General features: G+C 41.6%; 1 protein-coding gene across 2 annotated transcripts in view; it reads left to right on the forward strand.

The window, feature by feature from the left end:
• sik3 (SIK family kinase 3) overlaps nucleotides 1–19,510 on the forward strand; it is a 30,463-nt gene extending 10,953 nt beyond the window's left edge. Inside the window, exons 5-26 of one of the 2 annotated variants that reach the window (XM_026943350.3) lie at nucleotides 303–427; nucleotides 1,154–1,277; nucleotides 2,743–2,861; nucleotides 3,067–3,177; nucleotides 4,242–4,379; nucleotides 5,515–5,586; nucleotides 5,743–5,852; nucleotides 6,375–6,528; nucleotides 6,765–6,917; nucleotides 7,363–7,436; nucleotides 9,089–9,214; nucleotides 12,410–12,539; nucleotides 12,807–12,926; nucleotides 13,210–13,268; nucleotides 13,366–13,475; nucleotides 13,591–13,864; nucleotides 14,715–15,153; nucleotides 15,772–16,000; nucleotides 16,128–16,228; nucleotides 16,697–16,823; nucleotides 16,924–17,052; nucleotides 17,168–19,510. In XM_026943350.3, coding sequence (XP_026799151.3) covers nucleotides 303–427; nucleotides 1,154–1,277; nucleotides 2,743–2,861; nucleotides 3,067–3,177; nucleotides 4,242–4,379; nucleotides 5,515–5,586; nucleotides 5,743–5,852; nucleotides 6,375–6,528; nucleotides 6,765–6,917; nucleotides 7,363–7,436; nucleotides 9,089–9,214; nucleotides 12,410–12,539; nucleotides 12,807–12,926; nucleotides 13,210–13,268; nucleotides 13,366–13,475; nucleotides 13,591–13,864; nucleotides 14,715–15,153; nucleotides 15,772–16,000; nucleotides 16,128–16,228; nucleotides 16,697–16,823; nucleotides 16,924–17,045 — 3,017 coding nt within the window. In that variant the 3' untranslated portion in view covers nucleotides 17,046–17,052; nucleotides 17,168–19,510. The remainder of the gene's footprint in view (nucleotides 1–302; nucleotides 428–1,153; nucleotides 1,278–2,742; nucleotides 2,862–3,066; nucleotides 3,178–4,241; nucleotides 4,380–5,514; nucleotides 5,587–5,742; nucleotides 5,853–6,374; nucleotides 6,529–6,764; nucleotides 6,918–7,362; nucleotides 7,437–9,088; nucleotides 9,215–12,409; nucleotides 12,540–12,806; nucleotides 12,927–13,209; nucleotides 13,269–13,365; nucleotides 13,476–13,590; nucleotides 13,865–14,714; nucleotides 15,154–15,771; nucleotides 16,001–16,127; nucleotides 16,229–16,696; nucleotides 16,824–16,923; nucleotides 17,053–17,167) is intronic. The other variant, XM_053239652.1, reaches the window with a different exon arrangement.
• The last annotated feature ends 83 nt before the right edge of the window (nucleotides 19,511–19,593 follow it).

Genomic DNA, 19,593 nt, shown 5'->3' on the forward strand with positions numbered 1-19,593 from the left:
TGGGGGACAGACAAAGGCAGGAAGACAGAACGATTGGGGTGGGCAGAAGAACAGAGACTGGGAGAGACGGACAGACAGAAGTGGACAGAAAGACAGTGCGAGAGACAGACAAATGGAGAGACAGACAGATAGTATACAGAAAAACAGTGAGATAGAAATGGACAAAAAAAATCAAAGACATCACAGGACAGACAGGCAGGGAGAAAGAGAGGGGCAGAGGAACCGTACCTGTAAACTTACTTTCTTTCTTTTTTTTCTCTCTCTCTCTCTCTCTCTCTCTCTCTCTCTCTCTCTCTCTCTAGACTTTGGCTTCAGTAATCTGTTCTCTAGGGGACAGTTGTTGAAGACGTGGTGTGGAAGTCCTCCATACGCTGCTCCAGAACTGTTCGAAGGCAAAGAATATGACGGTCCCAAAGTGGACATCTGGGTAACACACACACACACACACACACACACACACACACACACACACACACACACACACACATGCACGCATGCTAATAAACAGTTAGCTTGAGCATAAAAGGTGTGTCCCAAATCGCATTCTTATGCACTATTTGACGTCATTTTGTAGCATAAATAGTGTGAGTAGTGAATAGTGTGAGTAGTGAATAGTGTGAGTAGTGAATAGTGAGTAGGACACTTCATGCACTCAACGGTCACAGCTTTGCTTACGTAGCGGAAGGGGGCGGGGCTACCAGACACTGACGCTGGCTCAGATTTTCCCAGAATCAAAAAAAAGTTCATGTTGGGCATAAAAGGTACTGAAGAAATTTGTTTCCTTTGACTCTGGGTATTCTGCTAAGCTAGAGGCGTCACATTACATGCATTTGATGTTATTTGCCATCAACTTGAGAAACGGCTTATACTTCTGGTTAGTAAAAAATTGTTACTCTTCCACTTGAGATGATACTGCTCTTCTAAACTTCATACACTAGACGGTAGAGTGCATAGTGTAAGTGCATAGTGTAAGTGCATAGTGTAAGTGCATAGTGTAAGTGCATAGTGTAAGTGCATAGTGTATAGTACGTCATTTGGGACACAACTGTAGGCGTTTGCTGATGTAGGTAGCTTTGTTTTGATTTATCACCTAACTGAACCGTGTGTGTGTGTGTGTGTGTGTGTGTGTGTGTGCGCGTGTGTGCGCGCGCAGAGCTTAGGCGTGGTGTTGTACGTCCTTGTGTGCGGCGCTCTCCCGTTCGACGGCAGCACCCTGCAGAACCTGCGTGCCCGTGTTCTCAGCGGCAAGTTCCGCATCCCGTTCTTCATGTCCACAGGTACACACAGCCTTTCAGTTCTGATATTCACCATTTTCAAAGTCCAAAAGTTTCTAACAGAGTCTTTTTGTAGCAATTTACCAAAACGTGATGGAAATGTTGATATTCCTGACAGTTTTGTTTCATTTCCATCTGTGTCTTTACGTTGCTCTTATAAATGACTTGGCTATGTCCAAGCTAACTAATATTGTCATTTTTGGTTGTACTGAGTCTTTTTGTAGCAGTTTACCAACACATCTGAGGAAAATGTTGATATTCCTGACAATTTTGTTTCATTTTCACTGTCACTCTGCCTTTACGTTGTCCTTATAAACCATTTGGCTACATGCTAGCTAGCTAAAATTGTAATTTCGGTTATATGGAGACTTTTCTTAGCAGTTTTGCAACACATCTGAGGGAATTGTTTATATTCCAGACACTTTTGTCTCATTTCCACTGCCATTGTGCCTTTATATTGTTCTTAAATGACTTAATGGCTGAGTTTCAGCTTGCTAAAGTTAATATTTTGGTAATATTGGGGTTTTTCTTTGGAATTTACCAACATGTCTGAGGAAAATGTTAATATTCCAGAAAGTTTTGCTTCATTTCCGCTGTCACTGTGCCTTTACATTGTCCTCAGATGACTAAATGGCTGCATGTTCTCTTGCAAAAATTATAATTTTGGTGAAATGGAGGCTTCTCTTAGCAATTTACCAACACATCTGAGGGGAATGTTGATATTCCCTTACGACTGTGTCTCGTTTTATTTTTGCTGTTTTTTCCACCTTTGATCGTGGAAAATGTCTGTTCTACCTATTGAAAAGAAAGAAACAAAACCACATGCACTAGTCAGAAACTTTTTTGTTGTTTATATAATACTTGTTTATATAATACTTTTGAAGCTCCGTCTTGTAATTATGAACTTTGATTACTTCGTCTGTGGACTTTAAAGTCCGACATTTACTGGAACCCAAAGCTGATCTTATCACAGCTTTTAGAAATCCGGATATGCTTCTTTTTTTTTTCCTTTTTTTTTTTTAAGCAAACAACTTCTCAGGTGAAATTTGCTGCAGTCACTGCTTTCGCATCGCAAGCCTCCTAAATAAATTTCATGAGTAGCACAGCTGCTTTGGTCTCTGAAGGGTCGATACTTCATTTTACAGCATTTCAATATGGAGGAAGCACTAATTTTGTAGATTTTTATATGATACTTACTGACTAACCTGGCGAGAGAGTCTTACTCCATGGATTAGGATGCCGTTACTGTTATTTCTTTGTACGTTTTGATTAAAAAAATTATTAGTTTATATGTAGTATTACTCCTAAATATGTATTAACCCTAAATTGATTGAGGAAAATTGAATTGTATTCGCAAATCTTTCTTGTTTCCACAGTAAGCTAAAATGCTAATTCTTGCTAGTGGGGCTGCGACCTAGTCTTGCTCTTGCCTCTGAAATGTGTGTGTGTGTGTGTGTGTGTGATCCAGACTGCGAGTATCTAATCAGGCATATGTTAGTATTGGAGCCGAGCCGCAGACTCACCATGGAGCAGATCTGTAAGAACAAGTGGATGAGGCAGGGAGACCCGGATCCTGACTTTGACAGGGTGAGGCACACACACACACACACACACACACATATATACACACACAGATGCACACACATGCACACAATAGAGATTGAGATAATTAAAATTAGTAGTAGGAGTGTTTGTTTTCGCGTATGTAAATATTGTACACTGTTATGTATTCTATAATAATATGAAAATTTGAAAAATGTTTGAACACTGAAATTCATATTGTGTGTGTTAGTTGATAGCCGAGTGTGAGCAGGTGAAGAGCGAGAGGGAGACGGAGCTGATTAACGAGCAGGTTCTCATGGCCATGTCTGACATGGGACTGGACCGAGAGCGCACTTTACAGGTAAAACACACACACACACACACACACACACACACGTCATTATAGAGCTGAACTGTTAGTGTATATTATCCACTGGGCTTGGGAAGTTTCTTTATAATTTGCCATTTCAAATTAAAACACTCTAAAAAAAAAATTTTAATAGAAAGTTTAAAATGTCAGACCAAAGCTGGTGGCTATGCAGGTTGGAAATTTGCCATCAAATTAATGTTCTCCACATTCAGCCTGTTTCTACAGAGTCTGTGCATGTGCTTCCCATTTTAATTCCGTTATTAATATGTAATTATTTTGGTGTGTAGTGTATATTGCATCATCTGAGCCTGACCCTATGTACATGCGCAACACAGAGCCATGACTTCAGCACTGTAAAGTCACAAATCCAAATGATTCCTCAGACAAGTCCTACTGGCGCACGTGGTCCGAAGTTTCTTCAGTTCCCCACTCACAACTTTTATTTCCAATCTGCAGTTAGTTCCCATTTTCTGTTTGACTAGAAAAAAAAAAAAAAGTGTGCAAATGCATCTTCTGATTCTTCTGGGCACATTGTATATGCTACTATAGTTTCTTAAAAATAAATTATTAGTTAAATAAAAAAAAATTGGACCGTGCATGCCCACAAGAGAGAGACTGAGTCACTTTCCAGTGTGAAAATGGATTTATTCTGTAGCTAACTAGCTAGCTTGGCTCATGGTCGAGTCACCCACTGTCCAGCACACCAAGTCTTTTGCTTAAAAGATACTGGCAGTCAGTGCTTTGCTGTTGCCATGGTTGCAGAGATATTTCTGATTGGTTGGGCTCAAGGACAGGAACTTCTGTTTTCATATCTAAACTGATATGTGGCTTACGGCTTAAACAGTTACTTAAGGGGTGGGTGTCTTGGAAAGTTTACACACACAAATAATCACTAATAATTAAATTCACTACGGCCATTACGGAAGATATTGTACTTCCAGATCTTCCCTGTTCACCTCTTTATGGCTTCTTTAGTCACTAGCCACATATTTATCCCTTTCTCTCTCTCTCTCTCTCTCTCTCTCTCTCTCTCTCTCTCTGGTGCTGTTGTTCAGTCACTGCACACGGATGCGTATGATCACTACAGCGCCATCTACAGTCTGCTGTTGGACAGACTCAAGAGGCACAAAACCCTGCGTGTGGCTCCGCCCACCACTCCTCGCCCCATCGGCTACCCCCTCAACGCTGTGCAGGTGCGCTCTGTGGTGCGACATCAGACCTAATAGACAGTTTCAAGAGCCAGTCTAATGAATATTCATTTTTGCAAGGCTGCCTCATAAATATTCAGATTTATCCTTTTGAAATGAATATTAATGACGCCCTCAAAGCAGCTTTTGATCTCAGTTTGAGCTGCATCTTGTGTAGTTCAACAGAATTAAAATGTATTATTTATTTATTTATTTATTAATTAATTATTTGAAACAGCTAATGACAGTAACAGAGATTATAGACATCAGGATTAAGGCCGATGCTAAGAATGTACCGATAATCTGTTACGCAGTATATTGTGGGCGATTCAGTGATAATCAGTGTTTGTATTAAGGTTAATTCATTAGTAAAAGTTTGTGGATTTGACATTTTATATGTAATCATCTAAATATTCATTGTAATCATTAAATTAGTTACATTATATACAGTCACTGATTTACTGTGAAATACATTTCTAACATTTTCTAGCATTAATGCTAAATCTAACAGTAGTTAACGTAATGTTAATGGTTCGGTAAATAACGTTGGCTGGGTATTTTAAAGTCTTGTTTAAGGCGAAAATTTAAGTGATTATCATGAAACTTTGGCACACTAACAGACATACCAACCTTCACGCATTTTTTGTGTACTCGCATTTTAACATCGGCGTACGAGTTCACGCCAGTCGTCTTCTTTCCCCAATGAAAATGGCAAATGAGCCAATCAGCACGTGAATCTGGAATGACTGACACTAACGTAGGTGTTGGGACACTTGCTCTGATATTAGATTACTATTTTAATGTTTTAACAGACTGAAAATGCAATAACTATCAATAATTTGATAAGGAAATAACAAGAGAAAAAGACAGACTACCTGGGGGTGGGGGGCGATTAGCGGTTCTGTGGGCGGGCCCGGCCCCCTAAGGCCCACCCATGGTGAAGGGTGTGGTTGGCACAAGTGTTAAGTGATAAGGCAGCTAACTAGCATTTAGTAATAAATTAGTTACATTATGGTCTAAAATAAGGAGCTTTGGAACAGCTAGGACAGCTGTTATGTTGGGAGAACTGAGATGATGCCTTCTAAGTGATTTCAGTATAAAAGTCTCAAACACTTTTTTTTATTTTATTTTATTTTTTCAGGATCAAGCTAACGCCGTTAGCATGACCGTGCCTCACGTCCAGCTCATAAATCCCGAGAACCAGATTGTGGAGGTGAGTGTTGCCACATCCGAATCCTCCTCCACCCTGCTGTGCATTTCCTCCCGTCCTGCACCCACTGACCATCACTATTTTACACTACACTCATGCGAACATGTTTAACTGTGTGTGTGTGTGTGTGTGTGTGTGTGTGTGTGTGTGTGTGTGCAGCCTGACGGGACGATGGCGTTGGACAGTGATGAAGGAGAGGAGCCAAGTCCAGAGGCAATGGCACGCTATCTGTCCATGAGACGTCACACTGTCGGTGTGCCCGACCCCAGGTATTATTATTTACATTTACATTATTTACAACTAGCTTTTTAAAATAAAAATATGTGTGTGTGTGTGTGTATGAAATTTTTCTGTTAGCTCATTTTTGTTGGCTAAGAATGAAAAGCATAGATTGTTGTTGCCTGTATATTTTTAAAAATATTTTTGTAGTTTTTTTTAAAAAATACAAATATATAATGTATGTGTTCAACCAAAAATCTATATGTTTAAATGTTTTTTTTGATGTTCTTTGATTCAAAAAAAATAATATATTTTTTACTATTGATTTTTCACTTGAAAGTAAAACGAGGAAAGAAACTGAACGGTGTTATATTTAATTACATTTTTAGTTTTATTTTATGTATTACATATATATATATATATATATATATATATATATATATATATATATATATATATATATGCTACTATATGGATAAGTAGCATTGAACAGCTGATGTTAAATACTCACTTCATGTGATAAGTGTACACATGACACAGATGTGTTTGTGTGTGTGTTGTGTGTGTCCCAGGACTGAGATGATGCAGGAGGAGCTGAAGTTGCCGCCGGGGTTTGTGCGCGCCCCTCCTCAGGCTCCGTTCCCCCCACTGCCCCCCACCATCACACACACGCCTACCTTCATGCCCACCCAGAGCCTGCAGCCCACACAGCAGCTCGAGTACAAGGTAGCATACGCCTGTGTGTGTGTGTGTGTGTGTGTGTGTGTGTGTGCTTCTGTGTCTGCAACCAATGTTTTTTAGCCATTTATGATGACCAAATATTATTTTTCTTCAGTTGGCTTCTTTTTTCCAACTGTCTGTATTCCCTCTGTATGTGTGTGTATGTGTGTATGTGTGTATGTGTGTGTGTGTGTGTGTATGTGTGTATGTGTATGTGTATGTGTGTGTGTGTGTGTGTATAGGAGCAGTCCCTCCTTCAGCCCCCGACTCTGCAGCTGTTGAATGGGATGGGTCCGCTGGGTCGCAGGGCCTCAGACGGAGGAGCGAACATCCAGCTTCACGCACAGCAGATGCTCAAGAGGCCACGCGGCCAGTCACCGCTCGTCACCAGCCCTGTGAGTGTGTGTGTGTATGAATGTGTGTGTACATTTGTGTTACCCAAAACACATACAGCCCAAAATTATAATCCACTGCCACAAATTGTTAAAATTCGCGCCCCATGCATGTCGAGTCCGGCTCATGAATATTCATGAGGAGAGAAATATCAAAAGAGCGCACCTGCTCAGTCTTAAGTGCATGTCAGGGTTTGTGCAAGTGCTCGATTTGTCCATGATAGATGCAGAATTTTGTGAGTCGTTAAGTTTTCCCTGTGTGGAGTGTGTAAATAAAACAGACAAACAAATACCATGAATTTTTATTGTAATTATTTGTTGTCACGTTATACAGATTATTAAATAAATCGATAATTTATTCAAATTTGACCCCAGGAAGCAAATTTCATGTGGAGTATCATGTTAGTATTTTATCAGAGAAATGTGATTTATTAAATTTTTTCCCCAGCATCCGATTCCAGCCGTCGCTCCTGTGGATGAGGAGGGGTCAGACGGCGAGCCGGACCCAGAGGCAGTGCAGAGGTGAGCCCTGTGTGTGTGTCTGTGTGTGTCTGTGTGTGTCTGTGTGTGTGTGTGTGTGTGTGTGTGTCGGTGTGTGTGTGTATGTGACAATAGGCTGTTGGTCCAGATCTCTTCGTGCAAATCTGCTGGTCGGGACACGATTCACTACCATCACATCTATCGATTTAATTAGACTACAACAATTTTAATTTCAAATTTCCATATAAAATGGAATTAATTGCATTTATTTTAATAACAGACTAAAGTAGGAATTGTAAAATGGTAGAAATTTTAAGTTATTTACATTTTAGAATAATTTTATTTTAGGTGAATTTTTAATTTTTTTTTTTTAAATTTCGTTGTTTTAATTATTTGAAGCTTTTTTAATCTCTGAGATTTAATTTATATATATATATATATTTTATATATTTTAATTTATATATAAATATATTTTATATATTTTAATTTGTTTATCCCTGTTGTTCAATTCAATGTTTATAGACAATCCATCAATTTTCAAATTTAGATATTTTAGAATTAATTTTACAATAAATGTTTTTAGTAGGTTGATAATTTCAGGTTGATTTTAGATATTTAGAATAAATGTTTGGGTTTTTTTTGTCTGTGTAGTTGGTGAATTTCAGGATGATTTTAGATTTAATAATGATTTTAGAATGAATAAAATAACTAAAACTTTGGTGAATCCTGTCCCAAAAGCTCTGAAGGAAGACTCTGGATTTTTAGGGCTCGAGCATAAAAGCTTCACTCACCCAGAATTCCTTTATTTTAGCAGCTTTAGCACATTCAGGAACCAAGTTACACACGGCAAACACAGTTCCACACTGCACAACTTTCAGAATGTTATTTTAGTGCACTAATATTGCTCACATTGGAGCATATGTAAAGTGTCACTTATTCTGCACACAAAAAAAACACAAAACAGCCATGTGCTGATAATTAGTTGTACCTTGATATTTACCTTGCCCAATCCTGTTATCTTGGCCAGTACACCGCAATCCCGTTCGGGATATGAAAATGTGATATCCGCACATGGCTGTGCTCAAATTTTCATACACAGGGTGAAAGTGGTGAAGTGTGGACAGACACAGGCTGTGTGTAGGATTGTGTGTGGGTGTGTCGTAGTGTTTAGGAGCTGTGTGTGTGTATGCTTTTGTGGCTTACAGCGCTTCTCTGCTGCTTGTGTGTGTGTGTGTGTGTGTGTGTGTGTGTGTGTGTGTATGTATGTGTGTTTTGGTGTGTGGGAGCTGCTCGCTGTGCTGGGTGTCGTCGGGTGCAGGGTGCGTACTAAAGGCTGCAGCACTGCTTTCTGCCACTGGGGGCGCCATTCCCTTCGCTATCCCTCCTCCCCCTCTTTCTTTCTCTCTCTTTCTCTCCCATAATTCCATTGAGTTCTGGCTTGTTATCAAATCTAATTTCAAAATTCTAAATTCTCCTAAAATCTCTGTTGCTAAAACCAAATTAAAAAAAAAAGAACCGGCTTCGCTTCTGACTAAGCTTTGCATAATATTAATAACAGTAAGCATCCAAAACAAAATGCAAAGGACACATCCTGTCTTCCAATCGGACCTGTCAAAGAGGCAGCCAATCAGAGAGCTGATTTGTGCTGCTTCCTGTCTTTGCCCCGCCACCTCCCCTTCACTCCCACGGCGCAGGTACTTGGCGAACAGCTCCAAACGACACACAACGCACAACGCAGCGAGCTCGAGCTACACCTCCACTGAGCTCTCAAACGACATTCAGAGAGCACGCACAAGGGGCTGGACCCCCGAGCACTCACGGTGAGAGAACACACACTCTCTCTCTCTCATACATGCACACACAGACAGACACAAACACACCAGCATTGAAGCGACACAGACTCACAGTGTGAGTGTGTTAGGGCTTTGGACTGAGAGCATGAGTGAGATGCATGTCTTTTGGTTTGACCTTTGCCTGACCTCTGGTGTGAACTCCAGCTCCAGTCTCACACACAGACACACTGACAGCTGTGTGACTCTGTGTGTGTGTGTGGCTCAGACTGGACATGGACGACCCGAGTGCTGCATGACCTGCATGACGTTATTGTTATGACTCCATGACCTCATTATGACTTATCACTGTGTGAGTAGTACAGTGTATCCCCCGATGAGTGATTTATTATCGCTGGATAGTCTAGGATTACAAATCTGTCTTGGCTAATCAAATAATTAACAAGTCTGAAACACTGATCTCTTAATCAACAAATGAGTGGATTTAGTCAAAGGTAACTAATCGACCAGGCTGGTGTAAGAAACGAGTACTTCAGGGTCACTACTTAAGCTAAGTTAATCAAGCAGTCTGGGGTAACTGATCAATCAGCATGGGGTAACTGATCGAGCAGTCTGGGGTAACTGTTTGAGCAGTGTAGGGTAACTGATCGAGCAGTCTGGGGTAAGTGATCAAGCAGTGTAGGGTAACTGATTGATAAGCGTAGGGTAACTGATCGAGCAGCGTAGGGTAACTGATCGAGCAGTTTAGGGTAACTGATCGAGCAGTGTAGGGTAACTGATCAAGCAGCGTAGGGTAACTGATTGAGAAGCGTAGGGTAACTGATCGAGCAGTGTAGATTAACTGATCGGGCAGCGTAGGGTAACATCGCGCAGCGTAGGGTAATTGATCGAGCAGTTTAGGGTACCTGATCGAGCAGCGTAGGGTAATTGATCGAGCAGCGTAGGGTAACTGATCGAGCAGCGTAGGGTAATTGATCGAGCAGTGTAGGGTAATTGATCGAGCAGTTTAGGGTACCTGATCGAGCCATGTAGGGTAATTGATCGAGCCGTGTAGGGTAATTGATCGAGCAGTGTAGGGTAACTGATCGAGCAGTGTAGGGTAATTGATCGAGCAGTGTAGGGTAATTGATCGAGCAGTGTAGGGTAATTGATCGAGCAGTGTAGGGTAACTGATCGAGCAGTGTAGGGTAATTGATCGAGCAGTGTAGGGTAACTGATCGAGCAGTGTAGGGTAATTGATCGAGCAGTGTAGGGTACCTGATCGAGCAGTGTAGGGTACCTGATCGAGCAGTGTAAGGTAACTGTTCGAGCCATCTGGGGTAACTGTTCGAGCCATCTGGGGTAACTGTTCGAGCCATCTGGGGTAATTGATCGAGCAGTGTAGGGTAATTGATCCAGCAGTGTAGGGTAATTGATCGAGCAGTCTGTGGTTGAGCAGTGTAGGGTAGCCGATCGAGCACTGAAGGGTAACTGATCGAGCAGTGTAGGGTAATTAATTGAGCAGTGTAAAGTAACTGATCGAGCAGTGTGGGGTAACTGATCAGTCAGTCTAGGGTAATTAATCGAGCACTTTAGGATAACCGATCGAGCAGTGTAGGGTAACTGATCGAGCACTCTAGGATTAAGTTAATTGTCACTAGTTAAGCAGTTTAATTTAGGGTAACTAATCACCCAGTTAATGGTACCTAATCAAGCAGTTCAGGGCAACTAATCACACTGTTCATTGTAACTAATCAAGTTGTCTTGTTAACTAATCAAGCAGTTAAGGGCAACTAATCACACTGTTCAGGGCAACTAATCAAGTCATCTGGGTAACTAATTGAGCAGTTCTTAATAACTAATCACCCAGTTTAGGGTAACTAATTGACCCGTTTAGGGTAATTAATCAAGACAAAATATTGAAATACCTATGCATTTTAAATATATTACCGTGGACAGGTAGTAGAGGTTTTCCCATTAATGGCTGGACTTTTATCTCTCTAGGGCAGAAGTTAAGCTCCTCTAGAATTTGTCTAACATAACTAAATTAACTAGATTTGTTAATTATTTTAATTATTATTTTTAGCACTACTCACAGCACATGTCATACTTGTGAAGGGATTTATAAGTCCCCTAGAAATGAAATGTCAAATGGTATGGTCTCGTGTGACTCTCTTCAGTCTTGGGTGACTAATTAATTGCTTAGGATAACTATTTAATCACTTGAGGCTACAGTAAGTAGTCAGTTAATTTATACTGGGCGACTATTTGTTCAGTTTACCGTGGAATAATCAGACACGTACTGCTTGGCCACCTCATCATTACTGACTCCTAGGAAATTGGGAGTGGACATTTGTAGGACCCAACACGCACTGTGCTTTGATGAACCCCGGTCTAGAATAAATAATGCCCTTGATTGAAGGTAAGAAACTAATCAGCATTGATTAGGTTAATGAAATGTTTGATTTGGTCCAATATAACAAATTTAGATTAGATCATTAGATTTGGTAGGGTAATTAATAGGTTTAGAACGGCATTATCAGTTTGGTCTAGAGTAACTTATTTATCGTTTTGGTGTAGAATAACTAGTCATTAAGATTTGTACAGGGCACCTAATCTATGGGCTTTGTCTAGCTAATGTTATGAATGTTAGACTTGGTGTAGGGCAACTATTTTGATTGGTTTGATCTCCAGTAACTGATTAGTTTTGCCAAGTGTAATTAATTAGATAGAGTAACCTATGAATTAGATTGTTCTAATGTAGTTAATCGATCAGTTTGTTGTAAGGTAACTAATCAATGGGTTGGTTTCTAAGGTAGCTAATTGATCAGTTTGTTCTAAGGTTGCTGATCATAATTCAGTATAAGGTAACTAATTCATCAGTTCAGTCTAGGGTAAAATATGAATCTGTTTGATTTATGATCTAAAGAAGCAAATGTTATGGCGAGAGAAGGTAAGACCTGTTTATTCCATGGTAAATTATTAATCAGTGTAGTCTATGATAGCTAACCGTTAGAGTTGGTGTAGGATAACTAGTCATTTTCGGGCACCTCAAGGTTGCTTATTTGTTGGTTTGCCCCAGCCAATTTAATTGCTGAACTAATCAGTCAATATGGCATAGGGTAACTGATATATATGTAGTTTAGGATAACTAATCAATGTGTCAGAAGTAACACAGATTTGTAAGATGTGAATTTACCACATTTCCCAGTTGTACAACTGTTAATGAATGTGTGTGTCTCGAAGGTCGTCCTATAAAGACTGTAACACACTGCACTTACCAATGGAGCGCTTTTCTCCTGTGCGGCGCTTCTCCGATGGAGCGGCGACGATCCAGGCTTTTAAAGCCCAGCTAGAGATCAAACAGCTCAAGCAGGTAAACAAAGTCTTTAGCTAAACAATAACTCAACTGTAATGACAAACTCTACAATGACAAGTCCGTCCTGTTTGGCTGCAGCTCCTTCCAGTCACCGTGTAGCTGGACTTATTTTATGCTTCAAGCGTTATGATGTTTGATGTATCTGAGCTGGTGTATGTTATCGCCAATTCCAACCCCCACAACCTCTTACGCTCCTTTTGTAATAAATATATAATATAAATATATATATTTGTGCATGCACGTGTGTGTGTGTCTGTGTGTTAGGAGTGTGAGCAGCTGCAGAAGATGTACGCTGCACCACAGGATGAGAAACTACTGGAGCACACACAGCAGCAGCACGTCCTCTACCAGCAAGAACAACAGATCCTACACCAGCAAATACAGGTACATAAACACACACACACACACACACACACATATCACTGTCTCTGAACTAATCTCTGTAGCCAGCAAGGGACCAGACCTAATGCTGGTAAACGATTACCTCTGTAACCAATAAACCAATATCATTGTTACCAATCAGAGCACAGTTCCTTCCGAAAATACCACTGTAACCAATCAGAGTGCAGTCATTTTTCCATCTTTTATATACATTGTGATACATATTGTGGGTGTTAACGTGTAAAGTATATAAAGTATGAACACCTTTCTGCTCGGTTTTCTGCAGGCCCTTTCTTTGGGACACGGAGAAAACCAGCCCAGCCATCTTACCCACCAGCTACAAAGGTAAACACACACACACACACACACACACACACACATTGTGTGTTACAGTGAAACATAGAACCATGTTCAGTGCTTCATGTGTCTCTCTTTCTCTCAGGTTGCGTATTCAACCCTCCAGCCCGCCGCCTACACATCCCAGCAACCACCTTTTCAGCCCAGCCAATCAGAGTCCACCACCAGGAAGCCAAGGGATGATGCCGGCACATGGTACACACACACACACTATTTCTCACACACTGTTTCTCTCTCATTCATTTCTAGTCTGGTAACGATCACGTAATAAAAGTTGTCCCTCCCCCTTTTTTGTTTGCTCTGCCCCCAGGTGGGCCCTTCCAGCACACCCCTGATTTGTACCAATCCTCCGGCGGCAGCCCGCCCCCTTCCGCCCTGCCCTGCATGACCCTGGCCAGTCAGCCACCGCCGCAGCCCCCTGGCCCCGCCCACGCAGCCGTCGCATTAGCCCAGCAGCAGCCGGTGACCATCCAGGTGCAGGAGGTGGAGCTTGGGGGCGGAGCCCAGAGGCAGAGTTTCCTAGCGACGCCGTGTCACAGAGTACTGGGGAAGCAGCTGAGTGCAGACAATGCTGAAACACACAGGTGCTAACGCTGACCGCGGACGTCTGCGCTTGGGCTTGGAATTCTGGGACTTTTTTTTTTTTAAACTTATTTATGTTCTCATCTGCTTATTCAAATCTTCTCTATTCATTTTTTTATTTATTTATTTGAATTAGCTTTCAAATGCACATAATGTACCATTTGGTTCAATGCTAGTTTTTTAAATCAATCATTTATTTGTGTATGTATGTTTTTTTTTTGTTTGTTTTTTTTAAATTGTTTTTTATTCATTTAATTTTTGTCAAACTTTCTATTTTAGATTCTTCACTTCTTTGTTTTTGTCATCTCAGTGGTTCGTATTTTATTTTTGCTTTGTTAGCATTTTTCCTCCCCGACATTCTTTCTAGGTGACTTTTTTAAACATTAACCCCTTTTTGGACATAATGGATTCAGTGTCAGAGGTACAGTTGGTGTTAACGTTGTAGATAGAACCCCATGTGGTATATCCGTTGTGTGATAGTTTTCTTCCTTGAACACACTCAAACATGCTCAACTGTGATTGGCTGTGTCCCAAAATCGTAGACCCCTGTGTCAGAAGAGAATGTCTGAAAAACACACAGAGTGTTAAGTGATTGGCTGAAAGCCTGGTTCTGACATTTTATTACTGTATGGCAGCGAGTGATTTGGGACGGAGCTTTTGTCTGAGTTGTAGTAGAGATTGTAGATGTTTGGAGTTTGTCAATTTACAATGTGCTAGATTAGACTAAATAGTTATGTTTACGCATCATTGTCAAACTTGACAGCCAGAGTGTCTCATGTGTGTGTAGAATGACGTCATCAGCTGTTCCAGTGTCTGATACAGATATCTGTCCTTTTCTGTGTATCATCACAGCCGCAGTCTGGGCCGTTTCCACTGCTCAACATCGGCGTACGATCACGCCCAGTTCAGCGCCCATGTAGGCGCAGGCACCTACAACCCCTACGCCCAGGCGGCGTCACTCAAAGTGCCCGGCCTGGACGGTTACCCCGCGTACGCCAGCCCGTCGGCCCTGCAGCAGGCGCTGCTGTCTCCGACGCCTCTAGAGTACCGCGTGGCACAACAGCAGCAACAGCAACAGCAGCACCAACACCACGTCACACCCGTACTGCAGGGCCTGCTCTCACCACGGCACTCACTAACGGGCCACGCTGACCCACGTCTGACACCGCATGACCTCGCGACCCTGCTCAAACGCTCGCGGCCCGCCGTGCCCGCCATGCCCACTAACAACAACAGCAATCCTCCGCCGCCTCCGCCACAAGAATACACCGACAATCTGCTGCTCAATCAGGTAAAAGCCGTGCTCGCAGTGTGTTCACTTAATTTTATTAAGTTGTTTTTATTGTTTTATTATTTTTTATTTAAATTAACAGTATAGGCTACAAATAAAGATTGAATTTTTAAAGATTTGCAAAAATTTGGAGTCTGTATTATTTAATTGTTGAATGGTTGAATTTTGAAAAAGTTGGCAGTCAAACCTCATATTCTGAAATTTCTGAAACTTGAATTTTAGAACATGATGAAATAGAAACTGGAATTTGTGGAATTTGGACAATTTAGAGTTTGAATTTAAAATTTGCTGCTTAAATTTACAAAATTACAACCGAAATGTGTGCAGTTTTTAACTATATCTTCTGACATTTGTAGCGTATGTAAGTGAAATTTTAATTTGTATATGAAATTTACTTTAAAAACTTTTAAAACTAAAAGGTGGGATTTGATTGGCTGCCTCTGTCACTACTTTGTGCAACATCCTCTTCCTCTAAAGCCAAAGTGTTCCCTCAGTTTATACCTGTAAACAAATGAACGAAGTGTGTACAGAGCCATTCATTTTGTACATGATTTGTGTGTCTGTCTGTCTGTCTGTCTGTCTGTCTGTGTGTGTGTGTGTTCATCTTTCGGCCTGCAGGACTATAGCGACAATCTGCTGATGCTGGAGCCAACTCAGGCTCCGCCCACACAACAGGCTCCGCCCCCAACACACTACCATCACCACCACCTGCTGCAGATTCGGACTCCGCCCTCAGAGTGCCAAGCTCCGCCTCTTGCTCATTCAGAAAGCATGGAGGAGGACGACGTCTCCGCCGCCTACCATGACGGCCTGCTGGCCAAGGTCGCCACGACGACAGCGCCGAGAGGTGAACACACACACACACACACGCACACGCAATCAGTTTGTATTATACAATCGAGCCATAAGGGGCCATAATGCAGTGAATATTGTTGTGTAAGTACTGCTCTCTCTCTCTCACTCTCTCGCTATAGTGGTGATGGAGGCCGACCCTCGTCCTGTTCAGGGAGATGCGTATCGGCCCCGGGCCTCGCTGCAGCGCCATCACACCATCCAGACTGCAGATGATGCCTATGTATGTCCCCTCTGTCGCTCGCCTTGCACAGTTTGGTGATATTGTACTACAAAAACATGCAGTGTCCTGGGAAAACCCTTTACATAAGAGAAAGATGTTTCTCTTTGGCATGTAGCTCAACCACAAGTTTTCTAACATTTTAAACTAAAAAGGAACGACATCGCTTTATCTGACTGCACACTGAATCGGGTTGGCCTAAGTCTGGTTTCCTATCACATGTAGCTTTCCAGCAACTTGATGAAAGCGTGACATTCCATAGCAACTTTTATTGCTGTGTTTGTTAAACCTGTAGGAAGCCTAAGCAAGATCGAAAAGTTTAAAAAATGAAAAGATTCCCATGTCAATTTGCTGAAATATATTGTATGGTACATATACGCCAGACATATTACAACATATTCTCATCGAGCGCCATTCCATGAATCAGTGTTCATGTGTCTTGACTTTTGACCTTTGTGTCCCGCTCTGCAGGATCAGGCAGAAATGTCTGGAATGAGTCTATTGGCCGGGAAGGCGCTAAGCTCCGCCCGCATGTCTGACATCCTCAGCCAGACGTCTCTGGCTGGAAGCCAGCAGCTGCACCAGAGAGAGGAGTCAGGTACACTCACTCACTCACTCACTCACTCACACTCTCTGTCTCTCACACATCATAACACTGAGCCGTGGACTGCAGGTTATATTAACGTGTGTGTGCGCAGTGTGTAACGTGGAGGACGAGCTGCACTCGGCTGCGTGTTACCCCTCCTCCTGCACCAGCGACATGCTGCTCACCTACAAACCCCAAGACCTTCAGTACAGCATGGAGCAGGCCGGCGTCTAACACACCGGTAATGTGACGTGTGTGTGTGTGTGTGTAAAATTCTTCATAAATGTATTTGAATATAAATAATCCATGAGAATCTCTCTCTCTCTCTCTCTCTCTCTCTCTCTTTCTCTCTCTAGGTGTGTGTGCAGTGTGTATAAAGCTCCATATCCGTCTCCTGTGTTCAGCTGCGTCATGCCAAACCTCCATCGTGTGTGTCTGCGCGTGTGTGTATGCGCATGTGTGTGTGTGCGTGCGTGCGTGCATGTGCGCACCCTCCAAGAAGAGGATTGCTCATCGTCTCGCTCTTCCCACCGATTGGACGAACCGGGTGACTCCCTCTCCCTCTGACTCCGCCCCTTCTGTCTCGTCGACGTCGCCATAGCGAGGCATCTGCACACAGTCTTATGTAGACACATCTGTATAAACACACACATTCTCTCTCTCTCTGACACACACACACACAAACACACACAAACACAGATCACATGCAAAGCCACAAACCCAAAGTATTTCACAAAAAGCCTGTCCTTTGTGAGGTTTTTTTTTGTTTGTTTTTTTTTCCCGGAAGCGGGGTAGCGTCAGCGGTTCGTAACCTCCCCCCCCCATCCACAGCGCTACAATGGATCATTCCGGAGCAGCTCTGATAGCAGCCCAGCACGGAGCGGTCTACTCCGATACGCTGGCGGGGGTGGACAGGCACGGAGACCTTCGCCATGGCACAGGACGACCAGCTCTCATTCGTTTCGTCTCCTTCTCTCTCTGTCTTTCTTCTTTTTCTTTCTTCCTTTCTTTTTTTTTTTTTTAATGCATTTTTACGGCTAACGTTCACGTAGGAATTATGATCATTATTATTAATTATTCTTATTCTTATTGTTATTGTTTTCTGTAAAAGAAGTTTTATGGTTATAATATTATAATGACAATTATTAATATTATTAAAAGAGAGAAAAAAATCGGTGTTGCAAACAAAAAAAAAAAAAACACGATCCTGCACTTTCAGTTTAAAGCGAGCTTTATTTTCTTAACCTCTCCGTCTTTCTTTTCACTCCCTCCCTAATTCCATTCATTCCACACCTTTCTCTCCATCTCTTTTCCCGGCTGTGGCAGCGCGGCGTATTGCCATTTCCTCTTCCTGTACAGTGACGCCGTGTATAGATCGCCAACGTTTCTGTAAGCTTTCTGTATTTCTGTACGCGTGTATGTTTTTATATATTTCTTTATTTTTTTTTTCTTTTTTCGGAGAGTCTCTCGTTTATCCCACAGGCCGAGGAGAGTGTAATTATTTTTATTTTTATGTTTTAATTTTTGCTGCTTTTTATTGATTTTGCTGCGCTGCGCTGTCACGGCCACCATTTTGTGTGCGTGTTTAAGAGAGATGCTAGCTCATACATATCACCACACGTTCGCATTTGCAGTCCAGTCCTTCCTTTTGTATGTCTGTTACACATACACACACACACACACACACACACATACATACACGGGTTGAGGTTTGCATCCAAAACTCCAGACTCTTGAATCGAACCTTGCTAACAATATTTGTCCAAAGACGCAATCTGGTAAGTCCAACGTGTTCCAAACGTCAAGGAAAGTATTTCAAGTGCACTAGGTTTGAAGTGCACACTATGTCAGGGGTAAGACCATGTGTAAATGGAGTTGTCTGAATTTTCAGAGTTCACCTGTTTAAGCTTACTAGCAGCATTTCACGTGCACTAGGTCTAAAGTGAACAGGGAGGAGGTGAGATTTGGGACACGCCCGTTGGCTAACATTCATGAGTTTGTAATGTTTGTGATTAGCCGAGAATTCAGCACTCGGCTAATAAAAGGAAGAAGTGCACTAGATCTGGACTGCAGACTGCAGAGATTTGGGAAGCAACCATTCACAAATGGACTTAACGGTCAAGTTAGTGTGTGTGTGTGTAGTGTTTTGCGCCCCGTGCCTTGTGTCCATGCCCCAGGTGCATGCTGGGTCATCGTTGATAAAGGCAGCGTCCTCGTCGTCTCTTCTCTCTTCCCGTTCCCTCTCTTCCTCCCAGTCATTTCATTTTGTTCATTTTTGTTTTCTTAGTTTTATTTTTTTTGTTGTTGTTTCATTTTTGTTTTGAGTACAAAAAAATACTAAAGTGCAACAACAAATGGTTAAAAAAAGAATTCCAAACAAACTGAGAGAATAATAAATATATATAAATAAAGAAATAAATAAAAACCTGATGGTTGGGTGTTTAGTATCTGTGTGTGTGTGTGTGTGTGTGTGTGTGTGTGTGTGTGTGTGTGTGTGTGTGTGTAAAATAGTCCTATGGCTACATTGCTAAACTTACAATGTTCTATGACATTTTTCTTTTTCTTCTATTTTCCTTTTATTGTTTTTCTTTCTTTTTTTAAATGATATAATTTCACTTTTTTGCTTGTTTTATTTTTTCTGCTTTCTTCCTTTTTCCACTTCTTTTATCTTTTTTTTTATTTTTAGTTGCTTTAATCCTTTCATACTTTTTTCTGTCCTTATTTCCATTTTGTTCTTTTCCCCTTTTTTCTTTCTTTTCTTTGGTTATCTTAATGGATATTA

This window comes from Pangasianodon hypophthalmus, chromosome 14 (assembly GCF_027358585.1).
Source record: "Pangasianodon hypophthalmus isolate fPanHyp1 chromosome 14, fPanHyp1.pri, whole genome shotgun sequence".
NCBI lineage: Eukaryota > Metazoa > Chordata > Actinopteri > Siluriformes > Pangasiidae > Pangasianodon > Pangasianodon hypophthalmus.